Raw genomic sequence first — 18159 nt, forward strand, 5'->3', positions numbered from 1 at the left:
CCAGATCCCAGCCCATGTGCCTCCCAGATGTTTCTCATTAGTCACGCTTTCCGTCCTCCAAATCCGTTACTGATGCCCTAGACTGGCGCTCTTAACTTTCGCCCAATAAGGGGAAAGCAAAACACAGCAATGTTAAACCAGAAGGTTTTTAAGGAGAGTTGCAGAGTGGGGTCTTTTCCCCCTTTCCTTTCCCCCTTTTTCCTTTTATAAAATCCCTGCTTAGTCAGCTTTTTCCAGCACAGGACGCATGGATGGACCCAGTGAGAGCAAAGACTGGAATACCTTCCCGTCCACTCCCATGAAACTTTTGTTCAAAGGCTTCTCCTTTTCCTCCTGAGAAGGAAAACGTGGCTTTTGCTCTTAGCCGATGCCCCCAGGTTACTGGGGTTTTTTTGGGGGGGGGAATAGAGGTGGAGAAGGGGGGTGGCAGCTTCGTTGTCAGAAAGGCGGAGTCCGGCAGGATGTGTTTAAAAGTTCGCTGAAAAGTCTCCTTCTCAAGCTGGCGGGGCGTTAGTTTCACGAGACATTTTCCTGATGGGGATTCATATTCCCCGCTGCCTTCCTGAAGAAACGGTGGTTGTGGAAAAAATTTCTTGGGAAGATCTGGATGGCAAGGGAGCCTTCAGCCATGCCTTTGTGAGTAGCTTATTCCTATCAATTTCTCTCTGTTTTCATCTCACGGCGTGAGAATCGGGGGAAGAATGGAGGGGATACCCAAACAGGGTGGGTGAGAATGTGTTATAAAAATGAAATGCTACCAAACGACCGCATTTTAGTTCTCCTCAAACCGCGCTTTTCCTTAATCCTCATCATACATGAGTTTTCCAGACCCACCAAGTGTCCCTGTTTTCCAGATTTACAGACGCCGTCCCGGTCTCTGATTGTCCCGCGTTTCCTTAGGACGTCCCTATTTTCACCGGAGAAATGTTGGAGGGTGTGGACTTCTCCTGAGCTGCCTATCCCACCTCTCTCTTTCCCTGTTATCTGTAGAACACATTCCTTGCATTATGTGTCGGCCTTTAGAGCTCATGTAACATAGAATCATAGAATCATAGAGTTGGAAGAGACCACAAGGGCCATCGAGTCCAACCCCCTGCCGAGCAGGAAACACCATCAGAGCACTCCTGACATATGGTTGTCAAGCCTCTGCTTAAAGACCTCCAAAGGAGGAGACTCCACCACACTCCTTGGCAGCAAATTCCACTGTCAAACAGCTCTTACTGTCAGGAAGTTCTTCCTAATGTTTAGGTGGAATCTTCTTTCTTGTAGTTTGGATCCATTGCTCCGTGTCCGCTTCTCTGGAGCAGCAGAAAACAACCTTTCTCCCTCCTCTATGTGACATCCTTTTATATATTTGAACATGGCTATCATATCACCCCTTAACCTCCTCTTCTCCAGGCTAAACGGTGAGGAAGACGAGAGATCTCAGCTATGGCGTTCAGTCAAAGAAAAGGTCTGTTGCCTTTGAGCGCTCAGGCCACGATGCAGTGTTCTTAAGGCAGTTTCCCAAACGTATCGAGCTTCCGTCCACCCGCACCCCAGTCCTAAAGTTGCAGGGCAATCCTATTTACTCTTCAGTAAGCCTCTCAGAGTGGTTTGTTGAGGGTTCATCCTGATTTATCCGCAGGGAACTCAGATAGCGTTGCATCAAAGCAAAGCATTATCCTACACCTCCCAGTGCATTTCTTATTGTAAAAGGGCTTATTTTGGGGGGAAAGTGGGTTTCTTGCACAAGACACCCCCCCCCATTCACTTCAACTGCACAACCTGAATCTGCCGGCGTGTGATTGAATGGCAACACTCTGGTAGCATCCTCAGTTTAATGGGGCTGCCTAGCGAATACGGTTTGTTGTCTTGTTACAACCCAAGCTCCAACTGCAACGAGTCCTGTATCTCTCTTAAAGTCTGTATTTTGAAGTCTAAAAGATAGATAGGAGTGTGTTTGTGTTCTTGGGCCTACAGAAGTGTATCCCATAATAATCTGTTAGTCTTGAATGGGCTACAGCAGGCTCCTTAGTTGTTTTAATGCATCAGACTAAAAGTCCAAGGCTTTGTACGTATTATTGTTTACAGTGGTACCTCAGGTTAAGTACTTAATTCGTTCCGGAGGTCTGTTCTTAACCTGAAACTGTTCTTAACCTGAAGCACCACTTTAGCTAATGGGGCCTCCTGCTGCCGCCGCACCGCCGGAGCACGATTTCTGTTCTCATCCTGAAGCAAAGTTCTTAACCCGAGGTAATATTTCTGGGTTAGCGGAGTCTGTAACCTGAAGCGTATGTAACCTGAGGTACCACTGTACACTGGTTCCTCTGTGCTCTTGGGCAATGACATTCCTGCTCCTTCTCTACTGCTTGTACAGCACCTGCAAATGGGACATAAAACGGGAGGAGGGAGGAACTACAGTGTTGCAAGTTGCTAATACAGTGGTACCTCGGGTTAAGAACTTAATTTGTTCCGGAGGTCTGTTCTTAACCTGAAACTGTTCTTAACCTGAGGTACCACTTTAGCTAATGGTGCCTCTTGCTGCTGCCGCCACACGATTTCTGTTCTCATCCTGAGGTAAAGTTCTTAACCTGAGGTAGTATTTCTGGGTTAGTGGAGTCTGTAACCTGAAGCGTCTGTAGCCTGAAGCGTCTGTAACCCAAGGTACCACTGTATGTACACAGCCTTACTTCCACCCATACTTCCACCCAAATGTATGACAACCCTATTATGTTCTTATCACAATTGTCCCTGCACAAACCTTCCCATCCCCAGAGCATAAAATATCTGGATCCATGTTTTTGTAATAAAGTGGTACCTCGGGTTACAAACACTTCAGGTTACAGACTTTGCTCACCCAGAAGTAGTACCTCGGGTTAAGAACTTTACTTCAGGATGAGAACAGAAATTGCGCGGCAGCAGCAGGAGGCCCCATTAGCTAAAGTGGTGCCTCAGGTTAAGAACAGTTTCAGTTAAGAACGGACCTCCAGAACGAATTAAGTTCTTAACCAGAGGTATCACTGTAAATAAATGCGTAAAAAGATTGATCCCGTGTCCCCAGGCCTCACATATGTACCCTGTGAATCAGCACAGCTTACAAAAACAACAGAGTCTTTGAAAACAACATGGCGGCACTCGGCCACCCAGGCAGCGGTGGAGGAAACTGTTTGGGCGCCTGGGGCGGTGTGCCCAGGGGCGGGTCAAGCCGCCCATAGAGATGGGGTGAGCCACCCATAGGGGCAGGGCGCACCACGAGGCCTCTGGAGTCTGCCTGCCTCCTCCCACTCAGCCACCCTATAGCTGGGGGGGAGGCAGTGGGCGGACGGTTTGGGCAGCGCAGAGCCTGTGCGCGCCCAAGCCACTGCGTTTCTCCCAGGAGAGACGTGTGGCTTGGGCACGCTGCGGGCCTGCGGTGAGTGCCGCCCGGCATTTTGTCACCTCCCTCGGTGGTGACACCCGGGGCGGCCCGCACCCACCGCACCCCCCTTTGCCCATCCCTGAACCCAGGCCAATGAAGTCATGCTTTAATAAAAAAATTGAGGGGAGAGATAGAAGGAAGTCAGTCAATGATCGTGACTCATGGTTTTTACAATGCATAATTATTCGTTATACAAGGAAGACTTTATGGCAGTCCTACTTAGAAGCCGAGCTATTATCAGTCCCATTTTCCACCCTGAGTTTGTACCAAGCCAGTCCCTCTGACCAAACATAGTTTGGTGGAATCTACACACATATGTAAAAAAAAACAACGCGGTGAAAATGCTTTTTTGAAAAATGCATTGAATTTTGCATCGCTCACTGTCTCCATTCGTGTGTCACATTTGTATATTGTACTTTACAACACATTTGAAACGTTTTATTCGCAGCTGTGTAGCTGAGTCCTTTGTTAACAGTCAGAGGCAGAGCTGTTAACGCAGGCTATCCATTCACATTGGATGTCTTGTGGGAAGTTTAATTGATGTTTCTCCTGCTGTCTGAATAAAGACCGAAGAGGATATAGAAAGGAGAGTTTCCTTCTAGCAATGAACCATTCTGTCTTCCTCAGAAAACTGCTATTTGTGATTATTATTATTATTAGCATTTTAAGATCACTCTTCCACTGAAAAAGTTTTACAAGTACAGTGGTACCTCGGATTAAGAACTTAATTCATTCTGGAGGTCTGTTCTTCACCTGAAACTGTTCTTAAACTGAGGTACCACTTTAGCTAATGGGGCCTCCCGCTGCCGCCACGCAATTTCTGTTCTCATCCTGAAGCACAGTTCTTAACCTGAGATACTATTTCTGGGTTAGCGGAGTCTGTAACCTGAAGTGTTTGTAACCTGAAGCGTCTGTAACCTGAGGTACCACTGTATCAGCGTTAAGACAGTACCTGCCATCAGGTTTACCACGTCAAAGACACAGCATGAAAGGAAAAGGGAATTGAGAGGGAGGAGGAAAAGAGGAAGCTCAGGCACTTGGGCTTAAGCTACAAAATTCCCATAATGGCCTGCTGGAATGGAACCATTTGGAGAGGAGTGGACAAATATTGCAGCAACGGATGTCAACAAGAGACAGCATTTGTGCTGGGCTCTGTACCAGGTCAGGGGAATCCATCCCTGAACCTGCCCCAAATCGTGGAGCTTCTCCTGAGGCCTGCTCTGGGCTCTGCCCTCAGCCCACCCACCCCATACTAGAAGCCTGGACTTCAATACTAAGGAACGCTCACTCCGGCAAGACAGTCCATGGGCAGGTAGGGTGTCAGCCTGCGTACCAGATGGAGCTGGTAGACAGCTGCCCTCAACACAGAATTGACCTGCGTCTCCATGGACACCTGTGAGTCCAAAATGACTCCCAGGCTGCACACCTGGCCCTTCAGAGGCAGAAGAAACACAGCTGTTGTTGTTGTTAGCTGATACTTCCCCATACCTGGAGGTCTCAGTTTTCCGAAAAACACAGCTAGCAGCTTTAACTGTGAGGAAATTGTGGTGCTCTCACAGCAGGAGCAGCATCTTGCAGGTCAACAGCAATCTGCCTGTTGAGTTACTACAGCTCTGAAGTCCCTCTGAAGAAGTCACTGCGACTGAGAAAGCCCACAATACAGAAGCCCAAATAGGTTCTGCAGAGGGTAGATAGCTGAAAGACCTCTGGATTGCACATGTTAGACTGTCATTTGGGAAAATGTGTCTGTGCTAAATAAACTTTAAGTAAGGCAAAACCCCCCAAAAAACTAAGGAACGCTAGGTATCATGGCGCACAAACCAGGAATTGCATGGTGGGCTTGAGATCCACCTCTGGTTTGGCTTCACTAGGGGACATTAGGCAACCCCTTCCCCCTGTTCTCTTGGCCACAACCGCACAATATGCTTAGAACAGGGGTTCTCTAACTTTTTTTCTCTGGGCCATGCCTTTAGAATAAAAATGTCTCATGCCACAGTGAATTCTTTATTGATAATAAAAAAAAAGAGTCGACTCCCAACAGAGCTTGATTTATGGCATAGAACGCAACTACTATAAAACGATCATGGGACATCCCAAAAGTATAAAACAAGGCAGCTACTGTACATAAGAAAGCGAATCATTTCCCAAAATACAACTATAAACAAGCCTCTTCATATGTACCTTTAAGTATGTGTGCAAAGTCAGTGAGAGGTGCGATTAGCTTGCTTTTGCCAGACAATCTCATTTATATTGGGTCTAATTAGAGACAGACTAACTCTCGTCTCCTGATCAGTGCAAAGAAACCGCCTTTCTCTTTCCTGTTCTTTCTTATTGGTCAGAATGGAAAATCCCTGTTCACAAAAATATGCCGTGGAGAACTGTAGGAGAAAAGCCAGTGCTCTGGAAGAAAAGTATGGATACTGTTCTTGGGTGTGTGTGTGTGTGTGTGTGTGTGTATACACTATACTATACTATACTATACTATACTATACTATACTATACTATACTATACTATACTATACTATACTATACTATACTATACTACACTACACTACAGTGGTGCCTCGAGAGACAAAAAGAATCCGTTCTGTGATTCTCTTCGTCTAGCGGTTTTTTCGTCTTGCGAAGCAAGCCCATTGACGGATTAGCGGATTAGTGCTATTAGCGGCTTTTAGTGGCTTATCTGCTGATCGGATCAGCTGATAAGCGGCTTAGCGGATTAGAAAAAGGGGGGGAAGGGGGGAAACCAGCAGGAACTCGCAAGACATTGTCGTCTTGCGAAGCAAGCCCATAGGAAATTCGTTTTGCGAAGCACCTCCAAAACGGAAAACTCTTTCGTCTAGCGAGTTTTCTGTCTTGCGAGGCATTCGTCTTGCGGGGCACCACTGTATACTATACTATACTGTACTGTGCTACACTGAAATGTTTAAATGCTTCTTTGATGGCCCTTGAATCTTCCCACACCACTTCCCATCCTCTCCTGCCACACCTTTTGAGAACCACCAGTTTAGAATAATGCTGCCCTACCTTACAGGGCCGATGTTATAAGAATTACTGAGATGTGGTAAGCGCTGCGGAAATGCTAAGTGCAGTGGTAGCTTGGGTTAAGAACTTAATTCGTTCCGGAGGTCTGTTCTTAACCTGAAGCACCACTTTAGCTAATGGGGCCTCCCACTGCCGGAGCACAATTTCTGTTCTCATTCTGAAGCAAAGTTCTTAACCCGAGGTACTATTTATGGGTTAGCAGAGTCTGTAACCTGAAGCGTATGTAACCCGAGGTACCACTGTAAATGTTATTAGAGATATGCAAACACAGCCCAAAACTGCCAGCAGGTCTTAGAATAGGATTCACCAACGGCACTTGGCTCCAGCCTGCGAAGCAATTTTACGCAGCCTCTGATGACTCTGCCCAGTCTTTATCAAGAGGGAAGTCTAGGCTTTGCCCGGGGTTTCCTCTTGTAAGGAAAAAGTGTGTACAAAGTTCTTGTGTGTCACAGTGAGATTTCATACCTCTCTGACTCAGTGCCTCTATTTTTAGAATAGTAGAAAGCTGCCTTATACAGTGGTACCTCGGGTTAAGAACTTAATTCGTTCTGAAGGTCCGTTCTTAACCTGAAACATTTCTTAACCTGAGGTACCACTTTAGCTAATGGGGCCTCCCGCTGTGTGATTTCTGTTCTCATCCTGAAGCAAAGTTCTTAACCCGAGATACTACTTCCGGGTTAGCGGAGTCTGTAACCCAGCCTTTCTCAACCCGTGGGTCCCCCGATGTTGTTGAACTACAACTCCCATCACTCCTAGCTAGCAAGGCCAGAGCTCAGGGATGATGGGAGTTGTAGTCCAACAACATCTGGGGACCCACAGGTTGAGAACCACTGCATGTAACCCGAGGTGTTTGTAACCCGAGGTACCACTGCACCAAGTCAGACTGATGGTCCATCTAGCTCAGTGAGGTTTGCACTGACTGGCAGCAGCTCTCCAGGATTTCAGAGAAGGTCAAATCCCAGCCCTGCCTGGAAATGTCTGGGGTTGAACCCGGGTACTTCTGCATGCAAAGCAGATGCACAACCGCGGCTGTGGCTCTTTTCCTGCCCATCCACCCTGGCAGAAGGGTGAGAAGAGGGAGCATGCCTATGCAAAGGTCTGTGGCACAGAGCCTAGGACTTGCCGATTGGAAGGTCGGCGGTTCGAATCCCCGTGACGGGGTGAGCTCCCTTTGCTCGGTCCCTGCTCCTGCCAACCTAGCAGTTTGAAAGCACACCAGTGCAAGTAGACAAATAGGTACCACTCTGGCGGGAAGGTAAACGGCGTTTCTGTGCGCTGCTCTGGTTCGCCAGAAGCGGCTTAGTCATGCTGGCCACATGACCTGGAAGCTGTATGCCGGCTCCCTCGGCCAATAAAGCGAGATGAGCGCCGCAACCCCAGAGTCGGTCACGACGACCTAATGGTCAGAGGTCCCTTTACCTTTATGCAGTACCTGCTGCACATGATTTATTGTCATTTTTTATCCATAATTTAGGTTACTCTTATGCAGAAACAGAGGTGGCAGAGCATATATAAGCCTTGAAAAACTCCCCATAGGAAGCAGGTGGGATAGCTCAGTCGGCAAAGCATGAGACTCTTAATCTCAGGGTTGTGAGTTCGAGACCTATGTTGGCCAAAAGGATTCCTGCATTGCAGGGGGCTGGACTAGATGACTCTATGGTGTAGCAGATAAGGGACGCAGGTGGTGCTGTGGGTTAAACCACCGAGCATAGGACTTGCCGATCAGAAGGTCGGTGGTTCGAATCCCCATGACGGGGTGCTCGGTCCCTGCTCCTGCCAAACTAGCAGTTCGAAAGCACATCGAAGTGCAAGTAGATAAATATGTACTGCTCCGGCAGGAAGGTAAGCGGCGTTTCCGTGCGTTGCTCTGGTTCGCCAGAGGCAGCTTAGTCATTCTGGCCACATGACCCGGAAGCTGTATGCCGGCTCCCTCGGCCAATAAAGCGAGATGAGCGCCGCAACCCCAGAGTCGGCCACGACCGGACCTAATGGTCAGGGGTCCCTTTACCTTTTTATGGTGTAACAGCAGCATCTTCTGTGGGACAGACCGGCATTAACTGTTCTTCGACCTCCCTTGTCCTTTTCTTGCAGGTTATAAATGATTAGCCCCTATGACAAACATGAGCTGGAGTTTCCTCACCCGCCTGCTGGAAGAAATCCACAATCACTCCACTTTCGTGGGGAAGATCTGGCTGACGGTCCTGATCGTCTTCCGCATCGTCCTGACGGCCGTCGGGGGCGAGTCCATCTACTCGGATGAGCAGAGCAAGTTCACCTGCAACACCAAGCAGCCCGGCTGCGACAACGTCTGCTATGATGCCTTCGCCCCGCTGTCGCACGTCCGCTTCTGGGTCTTCCAGATCATCATGATCTCCACCCCTTCCGTCATCTACTTGGGCTACGCCATCCACAGGATCGCCAGGTCCTCCGAGGAGGAGAAGAAGAGGTTCCGGGGCTTCAAGAAGAAGAAGCAATTCGCGCTCAACTGGCAAGCCGTCCGTAACCTGGAGGACCCCCTGGGAGCCGAGGAGGAAGAGCCTATGATAGTGGATGATGTGGCGGAAAGCGAAGAGAAGGTCAAGACGAAGGAGGAGAAGAAGAAGGAGCAGCAGCAGAAGAAGCACGACGGCAGGAGACACATTCAAGAGGAGGGCTTGATGAAGATCTACGTCTTCCAGCTCCTCACCAGAGCCTCTTTCGAAATCTGCTTCTTGATAGGGCAGTACATGCTCTACGGCTTCGAGGTCACGCCGTATTACCTTTGCACCCGGCAGCCGTGCCCCCACGACGTCGACTGCTTTGTCTCGAGGCCGACGGAGAAGACCATCTTCCTCCTGGTGATGTACGTCGTCAGCTGCCTCTGCCTGCTCCTCAACGTGGCCGAGATGTGCCATCTGGGCATCGGCACCATCCGCGACGCCATCCGCGACCGGAAGGTGCACAGCTTCCGCCAGCCGCCCTACAATTACGCCGCCTACCCGAAGAACATCTCCTGCCCCCCGGAATACAACCTGGTGGTCAAGTCGGACAAGCAGGCCAAGGTCCCCAACAGCCTGATGGCTCACGAGCAGAACTTGGCCAACGTGGCCCAGGAGCAGCAGTGCACCAGCCCCGACGAGAACCTCCCGCCGGACCTGTCCACGCTCCACAAACACTTGCGGGTGGCTCAGGAGCAGCTGGACATTGCTTTCCAGAGCTACAACCACACGCAGGCGAACGGGCAGCCGTCCAGAACCAGCAGCTCAGCTTCCGGCGGGATGGTGGCAGAGCAAAACCGGGCCAATACCGCGCAGGAGAAGCAAGGCGCTAAGCCCAAAGCCAGCTCAGAGAAAGGTAGCTCGAACGGCAAGGATGGGAAAAACTCAGTGTGGATCTAACAAGGTATATAGCCTGATGACGACGAGGTGGGGGTGGCTTCTCTGTCGGGAACGGAACCGGCCCCAAGACGGCGCTAGCAATGGGGTTCTTTTTGGGGGTCTTGCCAAATGAGCAATGCATTTCAGGACCATCTAGTGGGTTGGCAAGAAGCCTCTCACCGCCATCCTTCACCAAGCCTGCCCCCTCGATGCAAGAGTCAGCTACCTGGAAGTGGCGGAACCCTTTGCACATGTCTTGTTACTCCTAAAGAGAAGTCACCAGGTTGTGCCATGATGCTTCCAGAGTATATTCCTGGGCAGTATCCCCTGTCAGATGGAATGGGGAGAGGGTGTGCTGGCTGCAAGGCCTGCCCTCCAGTTAGATGGCTTATCCCCGTGATGTTGAGGGCCTGGGACTCCAGATTTGCTCAGTATGGCTCTCAGGTATCACCTCCCTTGCTGTGCTGGTTGCATTTGGGATGTCTTCCCTTCCTCTACTTTCCCCGTTCCTCTGCTTTCCTCCTTGCCAATCCATCCTTCTCTGCTTTCCACACTCTTGCCAATCTATCCATTGCTGCCTCTTATGCCCCCGTTTTATCCTTAAGTTTGGTACCCGATAGGTTGTGTGCGAACTGGAAGTCGTGTCACTTCTGGCTGCATCGATTCCAATGGCAGCCCACACCAGCTTGCAAGTTTGTGGTCAGGGCCTGGGTTTACGGAGGAAAAAGTGTGAGAATTCTGCGTCCAAGGCTTTATTGCATCAAGACCACTGTTCCTCCATAGGGGGTTGTCTGTGCTAAGCAACTGTCAGTCCAAACCATGCCTCCCCTTTCCTCCTTCCATTCTGCTTTAAATGACTGAAATAACCCTTTTAATTTCTAACCTCGTTGGTGGAACGCAACCTGCCTGCCTGCAGAAGCTGCCGCAACATCTTACAACGCTGCTCTGAGTGGTTGATCAGGTTTGCAGGAAGACCACCGCTGCACTCGCTAAAGGCTTACTAATCCATATACGTAGCCATGCCCTCCTCTGAACTGTTTAATGGCTTCCGCAAAGCAGGAGTCAGCTTTCCAAGACGAGGCTGAAACCCCAAATCTAGCATGTCTGTGGGATTTTCACAGTTGACTTCAGTGGAGTCACCTGCTTCAGAGATGTGCAGGGTTTACTCCCTTGATCCTCGGCAGTGAGCTGAGAAGCAAACAAAGACTAGAGCATTTTCTTCCTTTGCAGTGGAAAATGGAGCATTCCCTTCGGCCACTGTCACTGAGAAGGGTTTTTAACCACTGCTTGTACCACACCCTAACCAAAAGTGCCTTAAGTAACACTGCAAAGACGGAACACCTAAACCCTTGTGATATCTTTGTTGTGTCTGTGTAGAGCCGGGGATGTGGGGGGGGGGGGGACCTGTGGCTTTGCAAATGTTCTGGGACTCCAGAAGTCAGTGTGCCCACCTCCCAGATGTGGCCGCCCTCACCTTCCTCCACCTGAGAATGGATGTTGCAGATAATCAGCGTACCAGTTGCTCAGGCATCTGGACAAAGCTGACATCTGAGGAGTACCCACAATTTGCAGGGAAATTGATCATGGTGTTGCATTTGCAAGCACATACACATCTGCGTGTGGAAAAGCACTCAGGCAATATGTATTATATTTTCAAAATGAAATATTGAGCCGGGTCTGTTCTCCCCTTGCCAAATTGCAATAGATCTCTGTGTGGTTGAAATCAAACCTCTGTTTCAGGCATGGGAGACCTATGGCTCTCATTGCCGGACTATAATTTCCATCATGCTTGACCACTGACCATGATGGCTGGACAGGCCATCTGGGAGTCCTACAATAAATGGATGACCACGGTCGCTTGCCCCTGCTCCATCTGGTCCTCAGAGTCTAGAGACTGCAAACGTCAGATACAGGGAGAGACCAGTTTGCCTCAGGAACTGAGGTCAGGGGTAGTGTCCTTGCCATACTATGGGTAAGCCAAAATCGTGGTCAATATTTATGATAAATTGGGATTCATTTTGGAGGAAGAGTGTCTCTTTGCTAACATAACAAAGGGGCTTGCAAATGTAGGGGTTGCCAAGTCCCCTTTTTCAATCGGAGGCTGCGGTTTTAGCAGTTGTGTGGCAGGCAGAAATTTGACAAGTGCAGTCCTCCCCAAAATGATGGGGAGTGCGAACACTGTTGAATTTCTGCCTGTTGTGCGGCTGCTGAAAGTACCGTATTTTTCGCCCCATAGGGTGCACCGGCCAATAGGGCGCACCTAGGTTTTTTTGGGGGGGGGAATAAAGAAAAAAAATATTCCCCCCCCCCAGGCACAGGGGGCTCCCAAGGCTTGCGGATAGCTTCCTGAAGCCTGCATTCACCCCATAGGAAGCATACACATTTCCCCTTCATTTTTTGGAGGGGGAAAAGTGCGTCCTATAGGGCGAAAAATATGGTATGTCTTGGAAAAGGAGGCAACCCTAGCTAACATGTCGACAAGCAGTTAGTTGGAGGAGGGAAAATTACATATGTAATCAAGGAAACAGTAAAATAAAAGTTAATTGCTTTCCTGTCAGGCAAGGGCTCTTTAATCTCAGGGAACAGAACACAGAACAGGGACAACATCTGGGCTCCATTTCCAGTTTGGGATAGACGGAAATCAATATCCCAGGGATGAAGCAGGGCTCAATTTGTGCCGGGATTCACCAGGTCTGAGCCCCAGCACCTACCTTCAGTGAAAGCTCATGGGTCAACCCACATTTTGAAGGAATGATGGAGCAGACATTAACATCATGGCAAATTGGTGGGTCGTGAAGTGAGGGCTTCATGGAAGAGAGGGCTTTCGGTAGCTACTGACCATGATGGCTGTCCTCTGCTTCCACAGTTGAAGGCTTCTAAATACCAGCTCCTGGAAAATGCAGGAGGGGAGAGGGCTCTTGGGCCCGGATCCTGCTTACAGGTTTCCCACAGGTCAGCCATTGCGAGAACAGGATTGTGGATTAGATGGGCCATTGGCCTGACGCAACACACTCTCCTTATGTTATGTTCTTATCCACTGCCAGCATGGAAGTCTTCCAATTTCTTTCTTTCTTCTCTTAATATCACTCCTGGGTTACCGGGGAGAAAAACATTGAGGGCTGCCCAGAGGAGTTGCAGCTACAAGTCTCTCCGCAACCAACAAAAAAATCCCCATACCTCTGCAATTTGCTGATTTTAGCACTCTTTCAAATTCAAAACTCAAGCTGACAGTTCTAGTTTCGGAGCCTTTTGGCTGAGCACCAGTGGAAATTGTGGTGCTGAGAAGCAGGAGGGCAGTGTTTCATGGTGACTTCCCCATATTGAAATAGTTGTGCGAATCAGCTGCCATTGGGCTGTTTTCTTGCTTAAACTTTGATATAAGGAGCTCTAGAGATTTGAACAGATTACCCCTGAGCACACACAGAGTGCACTCCCTGCTCCTCTTGGTTGCCACTGAGGAGCCCCTGTAGTTTCTCATTCAGGTGTTAGGAAGAAAGGCTTACAATTCTGGATGAGGTGGGTGCCGGTATATTTGAATCTCTGCTCTTTTCCCAAAAGTGTTGGGGGTGGGTGGGAATAAAGCACTGGGAGGTTTAACAAAAAAAAAAAAAGTCAAAATTTCAGAAGGTGAGAGAAAAATAAACATATCTGCCCTTTTTTCATGGCAAGGAGTCTCCTTGCTCCACAATGCAACCTTCCCTTCCCTAGGGAAATAGGTTGTCCTAGATCAGGGGGCCTCCATTTGTAATGGGACTACTACTCCCATCATCCCCTGTCCATCGGCTGTGCTGTTTGGAACTGTTGGGAGTTCAAATCCAACAACCTCTCAAGGTCCACAAGCTCCCTGTTCCTGTCGGAGATGTAAATCACGCTAGGCACAAATATTGGGTGTCATTATAAAATACCCTTTCAAAGTTTCAATTCACATGACCATTTTGATACTGCAACCAAGGCTTGATCTACACTGATCTGGAAAACGCCATAAAAATATATAGCTCCCAATGCAATTTATCTTTGGCGACAGATCGCTGCTCTACAGCGCCCTCTGGTGTCACATTTGTATAACACATTTTTAAAGTTATAACTCCCCAGTGTAGTCAAAATAAAAAAATTCCTTCCTGTAGCACCTTAAAGACCAACTAAGTAGTTCTTGGTATGAGCTTTCGTGTGCATGCACACTTCTTCAGATACACATGCACACGAAAGCTTATACCAAGAACTACTTAGTTGGTCTTTAAGGTGCTACAGGAAGGAATTTTTTTATTTTGACTATGGCAGACCAACACAGCTACCCATCTGTAACTCCCCAGTGTAGATTAGTCCCTGAATCCACAACCATTTTTATCTTTGTCCTAGTGAATAGCATTGTGGTCAGCTGCAGCAGCACAATATCGCTATAGACAAGAGTCCACCAAGCTTCTGCTTTTGAAAGAATGAAGCAAAAACAAAAACAGTGGAACCAGGGGGGGAAAAGCCACTTTGCAGTGATGACTTCAGCGTCAAAATGGCTGTGTGAATATCCCACATCCCTTTTCAGACTTCGTCCTAGCAAACAGAGAGGCTTCTTGAGTTTCTTCAAACCTTTCCCATCCATTTCCTCCAAGTCTGTTTAGCTGCTGGCTAATCACCCGTTCCCAAAGTGAGGAGAAGAGAGCAAATCAGAAATTACAGGAAAATTCTGGATAGTGCCATGAACTCCCTGTAGGTTTACATAAGGGTGGTGAAGTATCCTTTCCAACACTTGCCCCAATGAAGATAAAAGTAAAGGGACCCCTGACCATTAGGTCCAGTCGTGACCAACTCTGGGGTTGTGGCACTCATCTCGCTTTATTGGCCAAGGGAGCCAACGTACAGCTTCCGGGTCATGTGGCCAGCATGACTAAGCCACATCTGGCGAACCAGAGCAGCGCATGGAAACGCCGTTTACCTTCCCGCCAGAGCGGTACCTATTTATCTACTTACACTTTGACGTGCTTTCGAACTGCTAGATAAATACCGTATTTTTTGCTCTATAAGACTCACTTTTTCCCTCCTAAAAAGTAAGGGGAAGTGTGTGTGCGTCTTATGGAGCGAATGCAGGCTGTGCAGCTATCCCAGAAGCCAGAACAGCAAGAGGGTTTGCTGTTTTCACTGTGCGGCGATCCCTCTTGCTGTTCTGGCTTCTGAGATTAAGAATATTTTTTTTCTTGTTTTCCTCCTCCAAAAACTAGGTGCATCTTGTGGTCTGATGCGTCTTATAGAGCGAAAAATACAGTAGATGCAAATTTAGTCAACTCCTTCTACGCTCCAGTGTTACTGCAATGACCCCAATTGGACTAGGAAAATAGCAAGTGTTCATAGAAAGTGGCCAGCTGTTGCCAGATTTGTGCACATGCTACTTCACTTTACAGCTGCATTGGAATGCAGAAGTTATAATGAGTTTTCGTTCAGAAGCCTTTCAAGGGACCCTATCATGTGGTATCCATTGCATTTAAAAAAATGTGATTCCCTGCAAAGAATAAGCAACATACAATAATGATCTGCAGTAGAGAAAGTTTTTAAGAACCAATTGTTTTAACTATAAAAGTCAACACTTCCTCACAAGGCACTCTGGGAATTGTAGTTTTATGAAGGAGACTGAAATCTGCCATAAAGAAATTGCAACACTTTCCCTGCAGTAACCAGGCAGTCATGTGGGAAGCTCTAACAGTCAATATGGTTTTTAAAAGGTTTCAAGTTTAAAAACCAGAACAGAAGCCAGATTATGCTGTCACTCACATTCCATTCCACTGGAAAATACTTGAAATTAACTAAAAGGCCATAACAAATCTATGCTGTTATGTTACTATTTTTTTTGTACTAACTTGCAAGTTGTATGAGAAACGTTTCGAGTGCAAAACTGACTCTTTTCTCTGTAAATATTTTTTCATGTAAATTGCTACCGTTGGATTGTATTTAGAATGATAGGACATTTAAAAAAGCAACAGCACAAAACTGTTGGATGTTCGTTGTTCAATACTAATAAAATGGAATCAAACTTTTGATCTGGTTTGTTGTATGAGAAGTGCAATGCAATTATGTAGAAGGATTAATGTGTGTCCTTCAAAAGTTTTTTTTTTTTAAAAAATGTAGTCATGGGGACTTGTTTCCATGTTTGCTAGATTATAACTCCTAACAATAAAACACAGGGTAAAGACATATTTGATGTAAAGATTGCTGCCACCCATCAGCCAAAATTCCTCCTGATGTCAATAACAGCTAAAATACCAGCATATGGAACACTGGCTCACCTGTCAATCTTCCCTGTTGTTGTTATCCTTCAGAAAGGCTGCCCTCTCCCCATCCCTTTTCAAAAGCTCTGCATGTTCATTAACTTATTAAAAACAAAAGGGAATATCTGAACATCACAAAACTACTCAGAAAATTTTAGTGACTTCTTAGAGACGACACAGGCACTAGTCAATCAGTGCTGAGCTCACTAATTCTTGTTGCAAAGCTGAAGAATGATTCCTTCTCAGGTTCCGTCCTGGGGGCAAAAGTTGCAGCAGATGTAGCAAGGGCAGTTCTAAATTTGTCCCACTGCTCTAGGGAAGTTGCATGTGTCCTCATCAAAAGTACACATGAGGAAATACATTTTATTTGGTCCAAATAGTGGTGAGGGATGTTGGATGCAAGCTTTGGAGTTACACAGGACACCTCGTGCATTTCTGCACCAGCGCTCCTTTGAGATAGAACATTTTAGTTTGACTCTCATTGTTCTTGCAGTGAGAAGTGAAAAGGCTAAGGCGCAAGCCTCATTAGAACAAAAGGAGAGGAAGTCCCATTAAAACATCTTCCAAGAAAACACAAATATGACTATGCTACACAGCTGTGTACTTGCGTGTCAATATTCCCCACTGAAACCAGCAGATTTGCCGTATTTTTCGTCCCATAGGACGCTCCGTCCCATAGGACGCACCTAGTTTTTTAGGGGGAAAATAAAGGAAAATTGTTTTCCCTTTATTTCCCCCCTAAAACCAGGTCGGGGAACAGCGGTATGGTGGCGCTGCACCTCCCAGCTGTCCCCCGAGCTTGTGGGGCTGGGCGATGTCTGCCCAGCGCGAGGGGCGCTCTGCTTAAGGGCACCCCTCACACCGGGCGGCAGGCTGCTATCCGCAGCATGGGCAGCCCTGCGGGAACTCCCGCGGGCTCCCCAGGCTTGCTGATAGCTTTCTGAAGCCTGCAGAGCTAGAGGGGTCGGTGACCCCTCTCACTCTCCAAGCTTCAGAGAAAGCCTGTATTCGCCCCATAGGACGCACACAGATTTCCCCTTCATTTTTGGAGGGGGAAAAGTGCGTCCTATAGGGCGAAAAATACGGTATTTTTGAATAAACATGCATAGGACTGGGCCCACTCTTAACTTCAGCCTTGAATAACTGCTTTACAAAATTTACTCTTCTTCTGAATTAACTGACTAGAGAAGGTTCAGTTCATAATAATGTAGTATATAAGATCGCTAAGTTGAGAAGGCTCTTGCAAAGCAGCAACCCGCAGGATCGAACCCCCAAACTCCCCCTCCCCAACTGCCAAGGCTGTGCATTGGATCCGGCCAGAACCTGAAATATAGAACTTCATTGGGCCCAATATGGGTGGTGAGATTACTGGATCGCTCTGCATGTCCACAACAATCTGGAACTGTCAAGGGGCCAGCAGAAAGCCTTAAGGGGTCTGCTTTGCTCAGGGCCAGCTCACCCATGAGGCAAGGTGAGGTGACCACCTCAGGCAGCAGGATCCACTGGGGCAACCGATCCCAATGTAGATCTTTATTTCCCCCTAGTTCCTGAGGTAGATCTTCACTCACCCTTCTGGCGAACCAGAGCAGCGCATGGAGACGCCGTTTACCTTCCCTCCAGAGCGGTTCCTATTTATCTACTTGCACTTTGACGTGCTTTCGAACTGCTAGGTTGGCAGGAGCAGGGACCGAGCAACGAGCGCTCACCCCCGTCGCGGGGATTTGAACCGCCGACCTTCTGATCAGCAAGTCCTAGGCTCTGTGGTTTAACCCACAGCGCCACCCGCGTCCCTATTAATCGGAGTTTAATCCTTCCTATGCTTTGGGAATGCCATATTGTGGGGTGCAGGACACGCCTTTGCAAGCGCTTGCCTGCAGTGCCTCACAGGATCCCAAGTTCCCTCCCTGCCCCAAGGCAGGATTCTTGTGACCCATCCCCCAGGTGCCATTGTCAAGGCAGATGCCCCACAGGGAAAGCAGATGCAAAGGATTGAAGCCTGCTGTAGCCTGCTTCCCTTGTGGGGAACATGCAGGAAGAACAAAGACCCCTGTAGCCTCTGCTCACCAGCACCCAAACTGGCCGAAGCCCAGATTCTCCTGAATAAACT

General features: G+C 48.1%; 1 protein-coding gene and 1 long non-coding RNA gene across 6 annotated transcripts in view; both read left to right on the forward strand.

Annotated features, from left to right (window-relative positions):
• The window catches only part of GJC2 (gap junction protein gamma 2), a 76818-nt gene extending 65621 nt beyond the window's left edge, over window positions 1-11197 (forward strand). For 4 of the 5 annotated variants that reach the window (XM_083467131.1, XM_083467130.1, XM_083467134.1 and 1 more), the window contains one exon: window positions 8537-11197. In XM_083467131.1, the coding sequence (XP_083323257.1) occupies window positions 8557-9822 (1266 nt within the window). In that variant the 5' untranslated portion in view covers window positions 8537-8556 and the 3' untranslated portion in view covers window positions 9823-11197. Of the gene's footprint in view, window positions 1-46; window positions 637-8536 lie in introns of those variants that run through there. The other variant, XM_083467133.1, reaches the window with a different exon arrangement.
• Window positions 11198-12184: 987 nt separating this feature from the next.
• On the forward strand, window positions 12185-14267 carry LOC310689532. The gene is made up of 2 exons (XR_014517454.1): window positions 12185-13894; window positions 14112-14267. It is a non-coding gene; the product is annotated as an uncharacterized lncRNA (long non-coding RNA).
• Window positions 14268-18159: the final 3892 nt, after the last annotated feature.

The sequence above is a fragment of the Podarcis liolepis genome (genome assembly GCF_965112155.1).
Source record: "Podarcis liolepis genome assembly, chromosome: 12".
Taxonomy (NCBI): Eukaryota; Metazoa; Chordata; class Lepidosauria; order Squamata; family Lacertidae; genus Podarcis; species Podarcis liolepis.